We start from the raw sequence: 20,440 nt of genomic DNA, 5'->3' as shown, positions 1-20,440 counted from the left end.
TGTTTTTAGAAACCAGTTCTGTAATCTGCCTGTGATATTCTTTTGTTATAATTGTTTTTAATCTCCGTTATTTATGTAGGATTATCTTGCTCTTTTCCCCTTGATCGTAGCATGAAGTAGATTTGTGCCGAAAAGAATGTCCTTTTGTGATCAAGCCAAAGATCCAGAGACCCAGTACTACACAAGAAGGAGAAGAAATGGAAACTGATATGGATGGTAATTAACAGTTACTATAAGTATTGGTTCATTATCTTCTTTTTCCCAATAAAGTGTGAGCTCCGTGAGATCAGGATACTGTTTTGTTCACTGCTGTAATCTCCAGTAGTGCCTGATATGTATATCGTAAGTGTTTAAATATGTGTTAGGGAAAGATAAGGAGAATGTAGACACTAAAATGGGACCCTGTGAAACTACCTGGCCATTTTGAGAAGGAAAGGGAGAGGTGAAAAAGTTGTTGGGTAGGGAACAAGTTTTAAATCATAAAGTCTGAAAGATAGAAGACCAGGTATTCTTAATCTTGGGGTGCATCAGGTAAGTCCATTTTTAAAACTTCCCCCAGTTCATAGCTCTTAATAGTACCAAAAATAAAAAACTTCCACAAAACAGCTTTCTTAGAATTTAATCTTATTTTGACCCAGGATGTCATTACATATATCTGTTATCATGCTAATAATAAAGGTATTAGTATTTTTATAATGCTTTCATTCTTTACACTAAATATCCCTAAGTTTTCATTCCTTTTTTTCCCGAACACAATTAACTATGTGCATTGCTGCCCCTAGAAGCCCCTTTACCCAATTTCTATCTCTAGTCTACAGTGGGTGACTTGGCATTTGAGGTAATGGGTGTGGTCATGTTGTCCTGAGTATTGATTAAAATGTGACATCTCCTAAATGTGGTGGTGTAGAAGACAATTTAAAGACTCACTCACTGTTCACTATAAATCAGTGGTTGTCAAGCTTTAGTAAGCATAAGAATAAAATAAAGTGCTTGCTAAAATAAAGATTTAGTGCAATGCTTGATTTAGTACGTAAGACCAGGAAATCTACATTTTTAAAAACTAATCCTGGTGATTATGATATACTCGTAGAGAAAATTGTATATTCACTGAAAAGCAGGTTACAAAACCATGAGTTTGTGTTTCCTGTGTGTAAGTAGGCACATGTATGTATGTTTGTATATGTATAAAAAAGACTAGAAGAAAAATCCACAGTTGGTTGAATCCACAGATGTGGAACCTCGGATATGTAGGGCTGACTGTAAAGATACATGCAGATTTTTGACTATATGGAGGGTTGGGCCCCAACGTTTGTGTTGTTCAAAGGCCAACTGTATTTTCATTTTGGGTTTCAATATTCTAATCCTTCTCCATTTCGATATCATTCATCTCACCTTACGGAAAAATATTGTTCTGAAATAATCTTCTCTTTGGTGGTGCCTTTTATTCTAACTAATTTTCTTTATCATAACTTTTACTTTAGTTGCAGATGTGACTATGGAAAGTAGTCCCGGCTCATCCATCTCTATGGAGCACCGGCTGGATGTTGAATTAAGGGCATCAAGTTCCGGCAGCACTAGCATCTTCTCTGGCCCTGGCCCTCGTCCTGGTATGTAGACATAGAGAGACACAGCCGATAACAGTGACTGAATTACTAAACTAGTGAAGCAAGGTGCTTTGGGGGAGCTTAAGCAGTACATTTGGAGGTTTGCTTCTTAGGACTGTGACCGTTACTTTGCCATTCTGGTATTCATTTTCTCGTATTAACATTTATTTCATAGCATTTTATAATTTTCCAACTATTCACACATTGATTATTTTATCAAAACATCCATGTTTGAGGGCAGATAATATTCAAAATAGTAACTGAGGATCAGAGTTAATCTTTTTACTTTGTAATTTTTCTTTTTTACTTTAGACTTTTAATTTTAGTATAGGTTTTGTGTAGTCCTTGGTGATTTATTTTTTCCAGTTTTAAAGCTTAGGTAAATGTTCTTCCCAACATCCAGACATTTCACTTCGAATGTCTGCTAGTGTTGCTGTAGGGCATGTGGATCTCCTAAAAATTTGTTTTATATACCTGCTCATTGTACATAATGGTGAACCAGTATAATCCTCTTTCTCCCTTGCCAGGAGTCCAGTGTATTCCACAACGAGCCGCACTTCTGAAATCCATGTTGAATTTCCTCAAGAAGGCCATTCAAGACCCTGCTTTCTCAGATGGCATACGACATGGTATTTGATTCTAGATACTTTCTGGAGGGGTGTTTGACTCTCTCAAAAATTGGTCCTTTTCATACTTTTTAGGAAAAGGCCATGCCATTTTGAATAGCTTTCAGTCCTTTAGTGTCACTTTTCCTAGACCTAAGGATTGTTCGTTCAACTATTTTAATAATGATTCACCTATTTTTTTCCTTTTCCAGCTTTTGAATCTGTGTTCATTTCCAGCCTGCTACCCCACTCTGTCTCTCAGTGTCTGTATTCTTTTATTCTTTGACCTACTGTTAAAAGGTTATTGCATGGACAAGGAATAAATAATAGAATATTAAGAGGAGACAAGTGGAGGCCATTAAATTGGAATCAACATAGACTTTGCCACCGTGCGGTATATGTAATATATTGATCCATCATCCCCACCCATCAAACTACTACTGGACTGATCATGTTTTTCTTGATGTTTGCTTTTCTCTTAGTGATGGATGGTTCTCTGCCTACCTCCCTGAAACACATCATCAGCAATGCAGAATATTATGGCCCATCACTTTTTCTCCTAGGTAAGTGGAGTTGAATTTGTTCATACCAAGCTGGAATAACCTAGCAGTATTCTCTGTGTGTTTTATATCCTGGTAGAATTTTACTATCCACATTTGTCCACTGTGTGATTATGTATCTTTCTAGTTGGTGATGAAATAGAGAAAGGTCAGAGTCCAGTTTCAAATAAATATCCACTTGCAGTGTATTGTGTCAGGCAAATGTGATAACTACTACATTACAGAACTCTTTTTTTTTTGTGAATCATTTGTTATCAGTAGTATTATTGTACACTTGGATTTTTGTGCTACACTTACATTGCAGGTGTGATAGGAAACATGTCTTTATTCAATGGTTAGTCCCTAACCTTGGTCTAAAAAGCCCAATCAGAATGGTTTCCATTCTCAGAACTGAATGTCAGACCTGTAAGCTGTAGTATAGAAAATTGTTTCTTACTGTAGAAAATTGTTTTGGAACCTGTGGGTACTTTGTAGTTACTTATAGAAAATGTCCTTGCATTTTGACATCACCACTACTTTGAGTATTGCTGTTGTTAAAACCTCATATTTATTAACTGGCATTTATTGAGTGCCATACATATTCAGGACAATACACGAGATATATATGCTTCTAGAATTCTCCTTAAAACTGCAAAGGAATTTAGTGGGAGGTGTAGAAATAGAGAAAGCCTCCTTGTACCAGTAGCACACATATTTTAGTACTTTGGGGTGTCTAGAGGGAGAAGTTTTGGCTACTACAGACTCAGATGCTTAACTGCCTTGCTGAAGCAATTTAGGGGGTTTTTTGTATATTAACTTTGTATCCTGTGACTCTGCTAAATGCTTTTTATCTTATTTTATTTTATTTTATTTTATTTTATTTTATTTTATTTTATTTTTTGTTCCTGAACTCAGAGGGGAAAGCATTCAGTCAGTATTTCACCCTTAAGTTTGAGGTTAGCCAAAAAAGAAAAAAAAAGTTTGAGGCTAGCAGAAGATTTTGTGTTGAATGTTTTGTTCCTCTTGATCAGGTTGAGGAAGTGTTCCATTGTGTTACAGCAACTCCATTTTGACATGGAGAGGCTCCCTCCCAAGGTTAGCTTCAGGTGGAAAAACTCCTTACAGTAGTCCTTTGGTATGATTTAAAAAGGATTTGTTACACAGTTGGAGAAGTCCCAGGTCAAGGGACAGGGAAGGATGGCTCTCTTTGGGAGAAAGCCCCAGAACAGAGAAAAGCAAGTGCACAGACCTTTATTTATAAAGGGGAAGTTTAAAAGGCAGCAAGAGGATACATGTGCTTGTGGGTTGGGATGGGGAGCAGGTGAGCCCTCTCAGGATGATGAAGGAAGCAATAAAGACTTAGAGCATAAAAGCAAACGTCAGTGTAGGTCAAAATTCCTTCTTTAAAGTCTTGATTCATCCCTGGCGTTTGAATTAACATAACAACCTCCCAGGTTCCCTGTAAATAAACTTGTACTTGAAAGGGACCAGATTTGCAAAGCCAACCCAAAGTAATTAGTCCAGCAATTATTTTAGCTCCATAAATAATAGTGTAGAGCCTTTCACCCCAGGCAGAAGGAGATGGCCAGGAAAAGAAATTAATGGGGGTTTGAGAATCTCTTGGAGTATTTTAGTAATATAATTGGCTGTTTTGGTTTGTTTTTTTGTTTTGGTTTGTTTTGGCGGTACGCGGGCCCCTCACTGTTGTGGCCTCTCCCATTGCGGAGCACAGGCTCCGGACGCACAGGCTCAGCGGCCATGGCTCACGGGCCTAGCCGCTCTGCGGCATGTGGGATCTTCCCGGACCGGGGCACGAACCCGTGTCCCTTGTATCGGCAGGTGGACTCTCAACCACTGCACCACCAGGGAAGCCCTGGTTTGTTATTTTATTTGTTGAACTATTCTGGATATCTTTCCTATATTATTAACCCACATGCAACAGGAGGTCCCCTTTAAGGCACAAGCTCCACTTCGAAATACCAGTAGGTAGTTTAATGTAATGTATTATCAATTGTCATAGCAAGTAGATTGCTTTGTCCCTCATTAAGGGCTTCTAAGACCTGAGTTTGGTTTATGTGGTCGGCCAGGAGTTATGCCATTATCTGGGTAGCCTCTATGAGATGAATCTGTTACAGAATTGGAAACACCTAAACACCGTGTGTCTATTACACCAAAGCTGGTGATGAGGCTCAATATAATAGGTAAAAGGATGTCCCAGTGCTCCCTTTTGCAGCCAGTTGATGGTGGAGCCTGGGGGAGGGCATGAAGGGGAAGTCAGTGAGGAAGCACCTGGTGAGGTTGTGGTGTCCTGCTGCAACAATTCCATGCTAAAACCCACCAAATAAAAATTCTGACTCCTTTCATATCCTACCTCTGGCTCTTCTACCCCACTTTTATACCCAATTGTGTCCCCTTTAACTTCCTCAACTGCCTTTTCTTCTCTCTCACCTCCTGTCTTAGCCTTGCCACATTTTAATCTGTTCAAGTCTGCATATGCTCTGTTCCTAGCCTAGCTGACACTAGTACCAACATGGTTATTGTGGGCTGCTTAACTGGAGAGGGTGACAGGTAGTCAGTATGAATATTGAAGACCTCCAGAGCAGCAAGAGTTATCTGTGTAAGTGGTTGCATCTCCTGGGGCACCTGGTAACATTGCTGGAGGTTTAGTGCTCAGGTGACATTCTCTGTTACTATTACAAAAAATGTTGTCCATCAAGTTGAGGAAGAAGGAAATGTGGGGTAGTGATAGGGGAATAATAGGGAGTGAAGTATGAGACTGTCCGATGAGGGGAAATCAGCTCATGGGGCCATGGAGTTGTGATGAGTATAGCAGCAGATATGGGAGCAGTTAACATTTGAGGGTGTCAGCATCGAGTCTGGGACTATCAATTATGCTGAAATCATTATCTAGGATGCTGGGTTGATGGGAGTCCTGGCCTAGCCCCAAAACTTTGATGGAAAGTTTTATACATTGGAGAAGTACTTACAGAAATGACTGAATATCAGTATTCCTTTGTCCCTAGGAGTTATAATGTAACTTCTTACAGGAAAACTGTGGACTGATTGAATACCCCAAACAAGTGAAGTCACAGCATAGACAAGAAAGGGCCCAAGGAGTTTGGCATTGAGCTGGAGTGGTAGAATCCCAGACCCAGGCCAGCCAAATGAGGCATTGCCAGGCCAACCAGAGTGTGGCATAATATTATGCTAGAATGTTGCATAATATTTTCAAACCTGTGGTCTCCGGGCCTTGGCATGCTAGAGGTGCCTATGTATTATAGGGGCCACGGGCATTGTTATCCCAGATTATGTAGTGGTTTCTCAGTCAGTATCTCTGTAATAGCATGGATTCAGAGCTAGCATCCTATTTAAGAGTGTTGGTACTGGGAACTAATTTAAGATCTTCCTTTCCTCTTTGGAAGAACCATAAAGTTGTAGATGTGGGGCCAGCCAGGCACCAAGACCTCCATTTCCTGCAAAGAGGGATCTCCAGTTAGTGAACCTTTAAAACTATTGGGTTAGCCAGAAAGTTACTTCAGTTTTTAAGTAAAAATAAAAGACACATTTTTCATTTTCACCAAGAACTTTATTGAACAACGTATTCACCCTTTTGTTCCACTACCTTCTGCCATTTTTCAGGCAACTTCATAATTCCATCTTCCCAAAACATTTTACCTTTTTGAGCAAAGAACTGTTCCAGGTGCCTTTTACGGTCTTCCAGAGAACTGAAATTTTTCCATTAACAGAATTTTGTAAAGGCCGGAATAAGTCCGAAGGTGCAGTATCTGGTAAATACAGCGGATGAATCAGAACCAGCCAAGCTGTAACAATTTTTGCCTGATCATCAAAGAAACATACAGTCTTGCATTATCCTGATGGAAGATGATGCGTTTTCTTTTGACTAATTCCGGACGCTTTTCGTCGAGTGCTGCTTTCAGTTGGTGTAATTGAGAGCAGTACTTGTTGGAATCAATCGTTTGGTTTTCCGGAAGGAGCTCATAATAGAAGACTCCCTTCCAATCCCACCATATACACAACATCACCTTCTTTGGATGAAGACCGGTCTTTGGTGTGGTTGGTGGTCGTTCATTTCGCTTACCCCACGATCTCTTCCATTTCATATTATTGTACAATGTCCACTTTCATCGCCCGTCACAGTTTGTTTAAAAACTGAACATTTTTGTTAGTTTAAGTAGAGAATCGCATAGAGAAATACAGTCAAGAATTGTTTTTTTGCTTAACTTATGTGGAACCCAAACATCAAAGCGATCACGTAACCAAGCTGGTGCAAATGAATGTCAGTGCTTGATTTGGATATTTTGAGTGTGTTGGCTATCTCCCGTGTGGTATAACATTGATTGTTCTCAATTAATGTCTCGATTTGATCTCTATCAACTTCAACTGGTCTACCCGACCATGGAGCATTCTCCAGCGAGAAATCTCCAGCATGAAACTTCGCAAACCACTTCTGACACGTTCAATCAGTCACAGCACCTTCTCCATAAACTGCACAAGTCTTTTTTTTTGCATTTCAGTTGCGTTTTTACCTTTCTTGAAATAATAAAGCATAATATGCCGAAAACATTGCTTTTTTTCTCCCATCTTCAATATTAAAATGGCTACACAAAAATTCACCAGTTTTGACAAGGTTTTTTTTTAATGCATGCTGATAGGACAGCTGTCACAATACAGTCTAACAAAATTGTTTCGAATGAAGTTAAAGACAGCTAAGCTACTAGAGCCATCTTAATGGAAAAAAAACTGAACGAACTTTTTTGCCAACCCAATATATTGGGCAAGGTTTGGCAGAGGCCTTTCTCGTGGCATACAGAATAGTCTGTTTGGGAGTGTGAGGGCCCTCAATTTCCAGTGAATCCCAGTCTATTATCCACTCTCTATGTAAGTACCAGTCTATAGATTGCACCAAGATCAAAAAGGGAAGGGGTCTTTTAAGTGAGGGGGGATTTTCTTCGGGATCATAGATTCATATATGGGGAGTGTCCCCTTTTGTGGCCAGAAAAGAGAATGGAGAGGTCCTCATTGCGTTTCGTTAGGATGCCCTATGAATTAAAAGGTTAAGAGTTCAGAATAAGAAAGTGGGCAAAAGAGAGACCCATTTAGGAGACCATTGTCCATTTTGTAAATTTAAGAGAGCATCCTTGAGTAGGCCATTATGTTTCTCTGTTAGGCCTGCTGTCTGCCGACAGTAAGACAGATTGGAAGCTCAAGTGATGCCTTGTTTTTACAGCCCATGTCCAGACTGAATGAGCAGTAAAATATGTACCCTCATCAGAGTCAGTGTTACCAGGAAGCCCAAAGGGAACTAACGTTTTGTGAGGCCTATAATAATACTATTGTTAGCAGTAGCGTGGCAGGAAGGATAAACCGAGATCAGGCCTGTCTTAACAATCAATCTTTGTCGAGGGCATAGCAATTTGCACCAGCATATTGAGGCAGTGGCTTAACAAAATGAATTTGCCAGTAAGAGAAGGGGTGTTCATTCCTTGGTATGGATTTCCATTGGCCATAATGCCAGTGACAGGACAGGACACAGATCACATTGAGAGGCCATAGTTTGGGCCAAGGCCAGTGTCACGGGGTTGCCATGGTGTTTAGCCCATATTTAAGGGTCTGGGGACTGCAGTGACTGGACATCTCATGGACCCACTGAACCAAGGACAGGTAGTAATATCTGAGCTTATTTAAAAAGTGTGAGCAAGTTAGTCAGCTGTGGCATTAAAATGAACTTCTTCTGTGGTGGCCTTAGCATGAGTTGAGACACGAAACTTTAATTGTAATATGCAAAGTCTGAGCAGTAGCATATCCCTAATGTGGAAGGCCCCATAGGGCATGATCCTGAATGGGATAATTACTTTGAGCCCATTGACCAGAAATAAGCAGTGAGGCCATTAGCTACCACCCAGGAATCTATAAACATATGGAAAATGGACATAACCTTTATTGAAGTGTGTTCTCCAGTGCCAAAATGACTAGAGTCAGCTCTCAAGTTGAGCTGACTCTTTAAGTCCCATCCTTTATCAAGAGTGACGCAGTCAAGGGGTGGAAAGCAGCAACTCTCCAGCAGGCTCTATCACGTGTGATTGCCATCCATAATATAAATGAAATCCCCTTTTTACTGAATTTTCTACTCAACAAAGGTATGTCCCTGTGCTTTTATGTCCTATTCCAAGTACCCTAAACAGTCTTGAAAACCAAGGTCACTTGGTTGGGTAAATTATCTGCAGGACAAAAGCCTGAGGCTCTAAATTCTTGGTGCTTTTTTCATATTCTGAATCTTAAATTAATTTTCTTACTCCTTTTTTTGTAACTGTTATCCTTATATTGTTTTATCAACATCTAAACTTGTAAAATTTCTTGTTCTATCCTCTGCCAAAATGGACAAAATAAGACCTTTAGCTTGCCTTTACTCACTTCTTTTTCAGCATTCTCTTTGTTTTCTTTTTAGTAACCCTTGGCTTTCCCTCTCTTCGATGCATTTTTTTTAATTTTGTTGGAGTACATCTTTGGGTAATTTTTAGGGTGTTATACTTCCTTTTCTTTAAGAAGTTTGTGGACGTTTCTCCACTGTCTTATGTTACATATTGTAAATAACCATGTTGTTAAACTGGTTCTTGTTCCTTTGTAGGTAACTTCATTTTCTCTTTACGCTTGAAGTTCACAAACTTTACCAGGATGTATTTATTTATTTTATAAATTTACTTATTTTTTTGTTTTTTGTGTTTTTTTTGGCAGGGGGTGGGGTTGACTGTGTTGGGTCTTCATTGCTGTGTGCAGGCTTTCTCTAGTTGCAGCGAGCGGGGGCTACTCTTCGTTGTGGTACACGGGCTTCAGTAGTTGTGGCACACGGGCTTAGTTGCTCCGCGGCATGTGGGGTCTTCCTGGGCCAGGGATCCAACCCGTGTCCCCTGCATTGGCAGGCGGATTCTAAACCAGTGCACCACCAGGGAAGTCCCTACCCAAGGACTCTTAACATTGCTGATGGTATTTTTAAATTGCTGAAAGGGCTTTTTAGAAGACATTTTGTCCATTTTTTGTCCATTCTTAACCACTGTACCACCAGGGAAGCCCTCAGGATGTATTTAGTTCTATTTCTTTTCAGTGTTCCCTCATAGCACGTGGTTAGGCCCTTTTAAAAATCTAAATATTTTTTCCTGCTTCAGGGAAATTCCTTTGGTTCCATTTAACTTACATGTTCTCTCCTGGAAACCCTATTGCTTAGCTAATTAGACTACCATATTGATCTCATGTCACTTACTTTCTGAGAGAATTTCTTTATAATCTTTCAAGATGCCTATTGCATTATCAAATCTTTAATTCTTTACAAATGTTTTTGATCACCAACTATTACCTTATTTTTAAGAGACCCTTTGTCTTAGATTATTGCTGTTTTATGGGTTTTGTGGTTTCTAGGATTTGATTTTAATCATAAATTTTTTAAGAGTTATTTCTTTTAGGAGTTAGTTGCTTGGTTCCATCTGGAACTGATTGGTTTTAGTGTGTTCATTCGAATTCTTAATCATCTATTAATTTTAAAAGAGGGCTTAAACTGTCCCCGTTTCACAGTAGCATTATGACATAGCCCGTTTCACAGTAGCATTATGACATAGCATTATATTAAATAGTTAGACCTCCTTAAAATAACAGACTTGATGTCTTAGTAAGCTCTAATAGAACACTAATTTTAGTTTATGAATACTCAATTTTAATAGCTCCTTAGAATTTAGACATTTGTACGAATGGAAGTCTGTTGAAGGGTCTATCATATACCAATAGAAACCCCAAAAAAAGGACTTAAATTTTCCATAAGTTTATAGCTCATCAGAAATACCAAAGGCCATTGACAACTGTTGGTCCCAGTAATTGTCATATATCTGCCATTTCAATAGCATTTGATGAGAGGTGCTGTGTTGACCATCATGAACTGAAGATCCTCTGGTTTCTTTTAGATCTCAGGCATCAGCAATTATGAGTTTGTTTTATACATGGTTTATGGATATTGTATGTGCATGTGCCTTCCTTGTCAGGTTTTAAAATGAGACTTTTTAAACTCTCATTAAATGAGTTAGGAAGCCTTGTTTTAATTGCTCCTAGAAGGTTTAATAACACTCATGTCTAAAATTGTTGGCTTGGTTCCTTTCTGTTACTTGGTAGTATTTTTTAAAATTCTTGTAATGGTCTAGTCTGCTTTGCTATCATTTCTTGATAGTCGATTTTTATGACATTTTCTTACAAAAGCATTGCATTTCATTGTTAACATGCGGTTTGTAAAATTTTATTTGTTCTGAATCCATTTAAATCTCTTTTTTTTCATTGCTAATATATATTGCTCTCTTTATTAGATTTCCCTTAAGCTTGTAAGCTTTTTCAGTCTTTTCAGAGGGCTGGCTGGTTATTGGTTTTAATTATTTGTGCATTTTGCTTGCAGTTTCACTAAATTCGACTTTCTTCTGTTTTTTCTAGTTTCTCTTTTGTTTACTTTTTAATGAATGCATTAATGCTATACTCTTCTATCTTGCATAGAGTTTTTTCCATATTCTTTTTGCCATATTTGCATTAATGGTAGTCTTAAGGCATGTTTCTATATACTGTCAAAAATTGGTCAGATTAATACACAAGGACTCTTTTTTTTTCCACGGCATGTGGGATCTTCCCGGACCAGGGATCGAACCCGTGTCCCCTGCATTGGCAGGCAGATTCTAAACCACTGCACCACCAGGGAAGTCCCTACCCAAGGACTCTTAACATTTCTGATGGTATTTTTAAATTGCTGAAAGGGCTTTTTAGAAGACATTTTGTCCATTTTCATCAGTAAGTTTACATTCACTTTGACCCAGCAAACACACACCACCATCTTACATTTTTTTCCTGCTTAAGCAGACAAAAAAGGGTATATTTTTAGGTTTATCCATTCTCACCATCATGGACTGGTTTATGTACATGGTGGTACATGTATTTAGTAGAACAGTATGCAGCCATTCAAATTGAATGAGTTGTAGTGACATGGGAAAGATAAAGGAGATTATATGGTGCATATTACAATTGAAAAAACAAGTTAACCTCATTCTTGTCAAAATTTGCTCATAAAAATCTTGAAATTTTCAGGTTTTATTTATATATTTTTTCTTAAATTTTATATATTTAAGGTGTACAACATAATCTGATATACATAGTGAAATGATTTCTACAGTCAAGCATTATCTCCTCACATAGTTTCCCTTTTTTGTGTGATGAGAGCACCTGAAATCTACTCTCTTAGCATATTTCCACTACTCACTACAATATTACTAACTATAACTGTCATGCCTATACATTGCCCCATAAAAATCTTGAAGAGTAGTCACTAAATTCCTAATAGTGATCAATCTCTGATGGGCAATATTAGAACTTTTACTAAGCACATGCACGCGATTAAATTGTTGTGCATTGAGCTCTGGGTTTGGTTTTTTTTGTTATTTTGTTTTGTTTGAGCCTTTGAAGTTTTGCTTTTAATACCTGTGAAGAATCTCTCAGTTTCTTTTACTTTTCATCTTTTTTTTAGCTACTGAAGTGGTGACTGTGTTTGTATTTCAAGAACCATCATTGCTCTCCTCACTCCAGGACAATGGATTGACAGATGTCATGCTGCATGCACTGCTGATCAAAGACGTGAGACCTTTCTGCTGATCTGTAAAGAATGCTCCATGCATACCCCTTTCCATAAAATATACAGACATACACACACACACACACTTGAAAAGCAGTCTTATGGCATGAAAATCCTATCTTTTGTTTTCTATGTGTAGTATTGAAACTATTGGAGGGTGGGGGGAAGGGATAGTTAGGGAGTGTGGGATTGACATGTACACACTGCTGTATTTAAAATGGATAACCAATAAGGACCTACTGTATAACACAGGGAACTGTGCTCAATATTCTGTAACAACCTAAATGGGAGAAGAATTTATAAAAGAATAGATACATGTATATGTATAACTGAATCACTTTGCTGTACACCTGCAAACTATCACAACACTGTTAATCAACTATACTCCAATGTAAAATTAAAAGTTTTTTAAAAAAGAAAGAAAACATTGGGACCTGGTCATCAAGATCCCTTTGATCTCTCTGTGTAGTGCCCCTGGCCAAAGTTTCCTAACTGTACCTGGACTCTTTCAGATGTCTTCAAGCTCACTTTATTTTCTCTCTAGGTTCCTGCTACCCGTGAAGTCCTTGGCTCCCTCCCAAATGTATTCAGTGCACTCTGCTTGAATGCCCGAGGTCTTCAGTCATTTGTACAGTGTCAGCCTTTTGAACGTCTCTTCAAAGTTCTTCTGTCTCCAGATTACCTCCCAGCCATGCGGAGGAGGAGGAGCTCTGATCCTCTAGGTAAGTAAGGATTTGCCTTAAAATAAATAATTGGTTGGCTGTTGTGCCGAGAGTTAGGTGATTATCAAGCCACCACTTGGCAAGGAAACCCTTCCTTGACCTCACTTCATGTCTCTGGCTAGGTGTGCTAAGCTTAATGGGAATTACCACCATATAGTCTACTGCAGGGAGAAAAGAATACTTCATCCTTAACCTCTCCTTATAATATTTCCATGCTTCTCAACAGTTCACTGTTAAATGTACTGTTACAGTGCTGGTGAGAAATAGGTATTAGAAAACCAGCAGTAGATTTTCAGGTCCACCATCTAGTCTTCAGCAACAGGAGATCCTGGTAATCTTCTGTTCTAATATCCAAGTCCCTAAGATAGTCACAAATTAATAGATTTCCTTCTCAGTGTATTTTAGACCAGGTCATTGAGGCGTAGCAAGAAGGAAGGGTTCCAGAAAGAATCCAGCTTTCAAAATGTGCTTTGTGCTTTGTCACCACTGTAGCATTTTAGCCACTACCATTCTTTACCGGGGCAGTCAGGGTTAATGGTTTATGGTTCTTTCGTTTCTCGTTCTCTCTTCACCCTACAATAATAGTTCAGACCTTGACAGTAGAGATTACTAGGGTAGAATGTAGCATACATGGTTACTTTAAAATGTGTTTACTAGACTGATAAATTTCTTTCCTCCTCCCCAGTGATTTGGTTGCAGAGGTTGGTGTGAATTCATTTGAGAAAGCATGGCATTAGAAGATCACAACAACCAGCTCAGTTTCTTCTTTCCTCCTTATATTAGCACCAAAAAAAAAAAAAAAATAGCCCAAGCTCTATTTTCTTCAGTCTTTCTAACAGTTCCATTTTTGGCTTTAAGGGGATACTGCCTCCAACCTCGGGAGTGCTGTTGATGAGCTCATGAGACATCAGCCAACCCTCAAAACAGATGCAACGACTGCGATCATCAAGGTGGGAAGTGATACGGCTGTGACCATGGGCATGGGAGAGCAGTGAAATGGGAGTTTTTAGGAAAAGGCATGACCTACTGGAGGTCATTTGGATTCTTAGACTGTGCCTATAAGAGGATTATGTCTGCCTCATTTTCTCCAAGTCCTTGGGTTGGTCCTTTACCCCACCCCCCAAAAAAGTCACTTAAGTATTGCTTTCTTATACAGGATACTAAGAAGTTGCCATGGCTTAGCTTCTGTTTGTAAAAGTATATTGCCCTTTCTAATCTTTGTTGCTTGGTTTTTGTTTTGGGGGGGTTTTTTCCACATTTACTGGCCCTGCTGGTTGCCTCTTCGGATTGTTGAAACTGGTAAATGAGTTACTGGTGGTTGGTGAATTAGAACATGGAGTCACATCAGTCAGTCAGTCACTTAACAGCCATGTGACCCTGAAGAAGTTATTTAACTTCATAGGACTTCAGTTTCCTTGTTGGTAAAGTGAAATTAATGACTATATTCCAGGAATAGTGTATATAAAGTGTTTTGGCAATTCTGTATATAGCACATAGAAAGTGCTCCAAAAATGTTAGTCATCTCCCCATTCCTTAATTACTAATAAGTAATCTTGTTTCCTTTGCCTTTCAGTTACTTGAAGAAATCTGTAACCTTGGAAGAGACCCTAAATACATCTGTCAGAAGCCATCAATCCAGAAGGCAGATGGCACTGCCACTGCTCCTCCCCCAAGATCTAATCATGCTGCAGAAGAGGCCTCTAGTGAGGATGAGGAAGAAGAGGAAGTTCAGGCCATGCAGAGCTTTAATTCTACCCAGCAGAATGAAACTGAGCCAAATCAGCAGTAAGTGTTCACAAGACAGGTTCTCTAGCCTTGTGATCTTGAGCGTGTTATTTTCATCTGTAAAAATGAGGGAGTTGGATTAGATCCAGTTATAAGGTTCTTCCGGCCCTAAATGTCTGTAATTTATCTTTCTTTGACCCTTGTGTGTCGTTTGTGCTTCGGTGTTTGTTTTCATTGCTTTAAGCAAGCTTTCTTTTTTAAACGCTGTTCATGAAATTGAATCAGAATTCAGTATATCAAATTAAAAGGCCTTCTTCAGAGGATTTCCCTTTGTTGATTTGGTATTCCATGTCATTGACTGATTGATGGTTTTCCATAAGTGAGCATACATTAAACATGTTGCACTTTTGAAGCCTATCTCCTAAGAAGTTCTTAAGAGTTACAGGGATCTGTTGTTGGTTGGTCTCTGTTTTTGTTTATTTCATCTGTTCATTCCAGATACATCAGAAGGCTTTGGAATGTACTATGATTGTAACTAGGCACAGTAGATTTTCCTTCTATTTATTTGAGGTTTGTTCTACATGAAAATTGATTACCTGGATGGTGAGATGGGGATGGGGATGAGCTTAAAGACTGCTGGTAGACCTGGTTCTTCAAGCTTACAGTGTTCGCATGCAAGGGATGAAAAGCAACTGCTGTAGCTGTAACTCTTAATCACCTTCATGCTCGAAATGGGCATGATCCCTCTGGACACTCATGCATTCTTTAATAAGTGCCCTTTTGGTGTATATATAGAAGTAGTTCTGAGAAAAGCATGAGCATTTTAGGTGTGGATTTGAATGGGTTTGAGCTCATCTCAAAGGGTGGCTTGGGACTTAAGAGAAGATTATGGTGGAGTAGACAGCAGGAGCGAAGGTCTAGAATCCAAAACAGGTATGCCCTCTTGGAACTCTAGAAAGTAATGAGCCTGTTGGTGTGAATTTTTTGGAGGGGAGGCATTACGTTTTAAGTATGTTGCTTTCTTGGGCAGATATATTTTCATTGTCTGAGAAGGCAACCCTGCCTTCATCTAGCACCATCTTCTGTTTTGATTAAAATGTTCTCTTTCTGAGAGGAGGTGTTTTAGAGTGCTGGTAGTAACATAGTGAGTTCAATTTGTATAAAACTATCAAGCTGTTCACTTAAGTTGGTGCACCTTTTGCTTGTATGTTGTGTGTCAGTAAAAATTTTACACACACACACACACACACACACACAAAATGTTCTCTTTCTGGAAAAGGAGGATACCCTAAAAGAAAGCAGGACTTTATTTGCAAAGGAGTTGGGATCTTAGTGCTTCATTGCCACATCCTTGATTGTCAGCCATCCTGCTGGCATAGGATTCCTGTTCCTGGCTACAAACTAGGGGTGGATTTCTTGAATGTTAGTAGTGGTGGTGGTTTTGAGTCAAGCTGTGTACATTCGTCTGCATATAACTTTTCTACCTGGATTTCTTAATACCTTTTGTCTAACATGCCCAGATTTTAAGCTGCCTTGGTAAATTGACATTTTCTCAAGCCCTCATATGTCTTCACTCTACATGCTTTTCTTGGAATATCATGAGTCACTGTATATTCTATTCATATTTATCCCCCATCCCCAAATTATCTTATCTCCTTCTTTTCCATCTACCAAATTCCTACAAGTCTAGCTCAAATGTCTTATTCTTGGTTTTTTTTCTAAGTTTATTTATTTATTTTTTATTTTTGGGTGTGTTGGGTCTTCGTTTCTGTGCGAGGGCTTTCTCTAGTTGCGGCGAGCGGGGGCCACTCTTCATCGCGGTGCATGGGCCTCTCACTGTTGCGGCTTCTCTTGTTGCGGAGCACAGGCTCCAGACGCGCAGGCTGAGTAGTTGTGGCTCACGGGCCTAGTTGCTCCGCAGCATGTGGGATCTTCCCAGACCAGGGCTCGAAGCCGTGTCCCCTGCATTGGCAGGCAGATTCTCAACCACTGCGCCACCATGGAAGCCCAAATGTCTTATTCTTAAAAGAACCTTTTTAAACCTCCAAATAGGAAGTTGATCTTTTGTGTTCTCCCAACAGTTTTGTTTAAATTATTTATATATTCTAATGGTTTCCCCCACTAATCTGTATAGTTCTCCAATGCAGGGACAATGTCTGATTCAACAGTGTATCCAGATCACTTTGTATATAGCAGGTAATCAGTCAATAACTGTTTATTTAGTGAGTTGATACAATGAATCAAGAGTATTAGATTAAGGAGTCCCTGAGTCTTAAATGCCAAGAGAGCTGGGCCTAATGAAACATGAACAAGAATGAAGAAATAGTTAAAATCTAGACCCACAGTAATACTCTATCATAGTGTTAGTCATATGTAGCTTCTAAGCTGCAAAGTACTCCAATAGTTGCTGTTCCATGGTATTGATGTTCTTCTGCATGGTCTGGGTGTTCATCAGCACCTCATTCGCATAACATATCTAAGAATCTCACGAATATTGACACATGTACTTTTCCACTTCTGCCACCTTCACAAGCTTCAGTTGGGTCATTACGTGGATTATTAGGGCTGGAAGGGAACACAAAAGACTATCTAAATTCAACCTACATTTTGAAAGCCACTACCTATTATAGGTAAAATTCTTTTACCTCCTTATCCCAGGTAGTTGTTATGGTGGGAGTTGCTATGTACTTTTCTGCCAATATGGGAAAGTGGCTTTGAAAAATTTGCAGTGTGTGCCATCCCTCTCCCCAAAAGTCTTGTTTGTATCCTTCCCCCACCCAACGCAAAATTCTTCAATGGGACTCCCGAACAAATTCTGATTTCCCATGCCCACATCTATTTTCCAATGCCTTAAATACACGCATGAGTAAATCTTTTCCATTAATTTTAATTGAGGTATAATTCCTATACAGTAAACGGTACAGATTTTAAGTTTCCTATTTCCCTACCCTAAAATGGGGAAGCTATCTATCTTATTTCTGTCCTTTGTAGAATAAGTTTGCCTGTTCTGGAACATCGTATAAATAGAATAAACGGAGTCTTATATGTATATCATATCTAATGTATGTACTTTTTTGTTTCTGGCTTTTGTTGCATAGCGTATTTTTGAGATTCATCCATGTTGTGTCTATCAGTATGTTGTTTTTGTTGCTGAATAGTATTCCATTGTATGAATATACTACAGCATGTATCCACTCACCTGTTGACGAAGTTTTGAGTTTTCTTTTTTTTTTTCCCCCAGACTAAGACAGTGTTCTTTTCCCTTGGTTTTGTGCTACAAATCTGCAATAAGGAAACTTAGGCATTACAGTCTACCCCAAATACATGGAGTTCTGTTCTACATTCAAAGGCATTCACCACAAGTAGTTCTAAATACTTGTCTTTAGGCCTCTTTCTTCTGCCTTCTGAATTGTTTGAGCTCAGCAAAACTGATATTGCTGGGGGTGAATATACTTGCCAGTAAGTAACCAAGGTTTTCAGTTGGGGCACCATGGTTTATTTTTGTGATTGATTCCATTTATTTTGCCTAACTTAACCACCTACCCTGAACAACTTGAAAGAAATGGGTTATATATATCCATGTGGTCTTTGGAACTTGAATAGCAACTGTCTGGGCTTTAAAGGCATCAGATGCAGAGAAGCAGTTGTTCCCTGAATCGTGGCCCACTGGGAGGGCTCTTTTGCCAAAGGCAGCTGTGTCTCCTCAGGAGTGGGAAGAAAGACCTGATTTTCCTCTCCCCCCGAAAAACCCCAAAACATGAGATCTGTTGTCCTGTACCCGTGTACTATGACACTCAATTGGAATCCTTATCCTCTACATCTGATTAAGGGCTCCAACATCATAAATACCCATGTAAAAGTGACTAGAGTTAAAATTAAGTTTGGGAATGTGTGTCTGTTTTGGAGAAGGCAGAGAGGCAGCAGTTTTTAATTTGACAGTTAAGATAAATTTGTTTCATTCTTCATGGAAATGCAGTCTTGCATTGTTTCAAAGATGCTATGGGTCAGAGTTTCCTATCAGGTTAGGATTAGAATGACTTTTCTTAAAACCAGTGGTAGGGGGATTTCTACTGAAGAAAGTTGATCATTTTTACTATTCCTATATGATGCCATGAGCCTGGAAGCCAAAAAGATGAGGGTGGGGAGAAGAGTGGTTACTGAACAAGTTCATTCCTGGAGTTTAAGAACCACTGTTGGTTTGTTTTCTCTCTCATTCTCTCCAACTTCCATCTAGCAAATGAAGAAAGTACATTTCATGATGGTGCTTTGGGTCTTTACCATTATATTTGGCTTCTGCAAAGGGGCGGCAGGCATCTCCCTGGGCTTATTAGAGCCATACCTGTACTTCTTAGCTGTAGAGGTGGATCTCTGAGTTCTTCCCGATGAGGTGCAGTCAACTGGGGCAGATAATTGGTGTAAGTGGCAGGGAATGTGGCAGTGGTTCTGCGGAGGAAGTTTACAGTCAGGGAAGGCTTTGTAATCTTCCCATGGAATCATTTCACTCCTGGCTCAATATAGGTCCTCCCTTTGTACAAAGTTCTTCCCCATATTCTTCATTGAGCATGTTCGCAACATCCTAACCAAGCCCTAGCTCGGGATATTTTAGCTCTAAAGCCATTCGTCATGCCTCTCCACTCTCTTTGCCTATTGCCTAGTCTCCGTTTTGCTGCCACATATCCCCATGCCTGGCACATTTTTGTTCACATTTTATCTTGCTCAGAGACGAAAATTTCTTGCCAATTTTTCTGCCTTCTCCCCCTACCTCTCCCTTCTTCTATCTCTGCCCTTTTCTCCCAAATTTCTCCCAAGGGTCTATATCTAAAATGTTCTTATTCAACTCAGGTTTTGTCCCTTTCTAGGGTTTATCTTTTAGGTAGATTTTGTTTCATTTCAATATACTTTGTGGGGTTTTTCCCTGTTTATTTCTTACAAATGCCAAGGTGTAGTCATTGGTCTAAAGGCTGCATTTTCTGCAGTTATGGCATTATTGCAGCCTTCTTATCTTCAATGCACCATTGAAGCATCTGAAGCAAAAGGACCTGATCACAATTTTTGGGTAGTTCAGGAAAAGGTTGTTAGAGAAGTAGGCCTTGGGTGTTGCCTTCATCTTTGACCAACTTTGACTTTTCTGAATCGTTTACCAATCTAAGCATGGAATCTTGACCAAAATTAAATTCCATCTCCTGCTCTCTATAACATTAAATCTGATGCAAGAACACGGTAAGATGTTTGTGTATTTGTTTCTTTGCCTAGCTCCTTTCTTCAAGCAAATATTTAAATAGTCTCTTAATTGAACTTGCTTATTTTTAGTATTTTCATATTGATGAATTCCTCCTACAGTTGTTTGCCTAAGATAGAATAATTTCTTTTGAGATATGTACAAGTGCTGAGTTTGTGAAAGCTTGGTTTTTCCTTTTGTGCTCTCAACCTACCCAGGCTAGGAAAGCTACCTTCAGAATTGATTTCAGCTCTTTTCTTTTTCCTTCTTTTTTTTTTTTTTTCTGTGCTATATACTAAAGGCTATAAGTCTAACTGAGAGAAAGGACTAGAATTTCACGGTTTCCTTTTCTTCGCTTTGTTC

At 39.1% G+C, this 20,440-nt stretch overlaps 1 protein-coding gene across 9 annotated transcripts in view; it reads left to right on the top strand.

Annotated features, from left to right (window-relative positions):
- The window catches only part of HUWE1 (HECT, UBA and WWE domain containing E3 ubiquitin protein ligase 1), a 144,903-nt gene that overhangs the window by 53,826 nt on the left and 70,637 nt on the right, over window positions 1–20,440 (top strand). For all 9 annotated transcript variants that reach the window (XM_082609743.1, XM_082609742.1, XM_082609746.1 and 6 more), the window contains 8 exons: window positions 111–216; window positions 1,482–1,607; window positions 2,132–2,233; window positions 2,692–2,772; window positions 12,308–12,414; window positions 12,957–13,134; window positions 13,993–14,084; window positions 14,708–14,919. In XM_082609743.1, the coding sequence (XP_082465869.1) occupies window positions 111–216; window positions 1,482–1,607; window positions 2,132–2,233; window positions 2,692–2,772; window positions 12,308–12,414; window positions 12,957–13,134; window positions 13,993–14,084; window positions 14,708–14,919 (1,004 nt within the window). The remainder of the gene's footprint in view (window positions 1–110; window positions 217–1,481; window positions 1,608–2,131; window positions 2,234–2,691; window positions 2,773–12,307; window positions 12,415–12,956; window positions 13,135–13,992; window positions 14,085–14,707; window positions 14,920–20,440) is intronic.

This window comes from Mesoplodon mirus, assembly GCF_964341445.2.
Source record: "Mesoplodon mirus genome assembly, chromosome: X".
NCBI classification, from domain to species: Eukaryota; Metazoa; Chordata; class Mammalia; order Artiodactyla; family Ziphiidae; genus Mesoplodon; species Mesoplodon mirus.
This window is presented reverse-complemented; position numbering and strand designations above follow the sequence as displayed.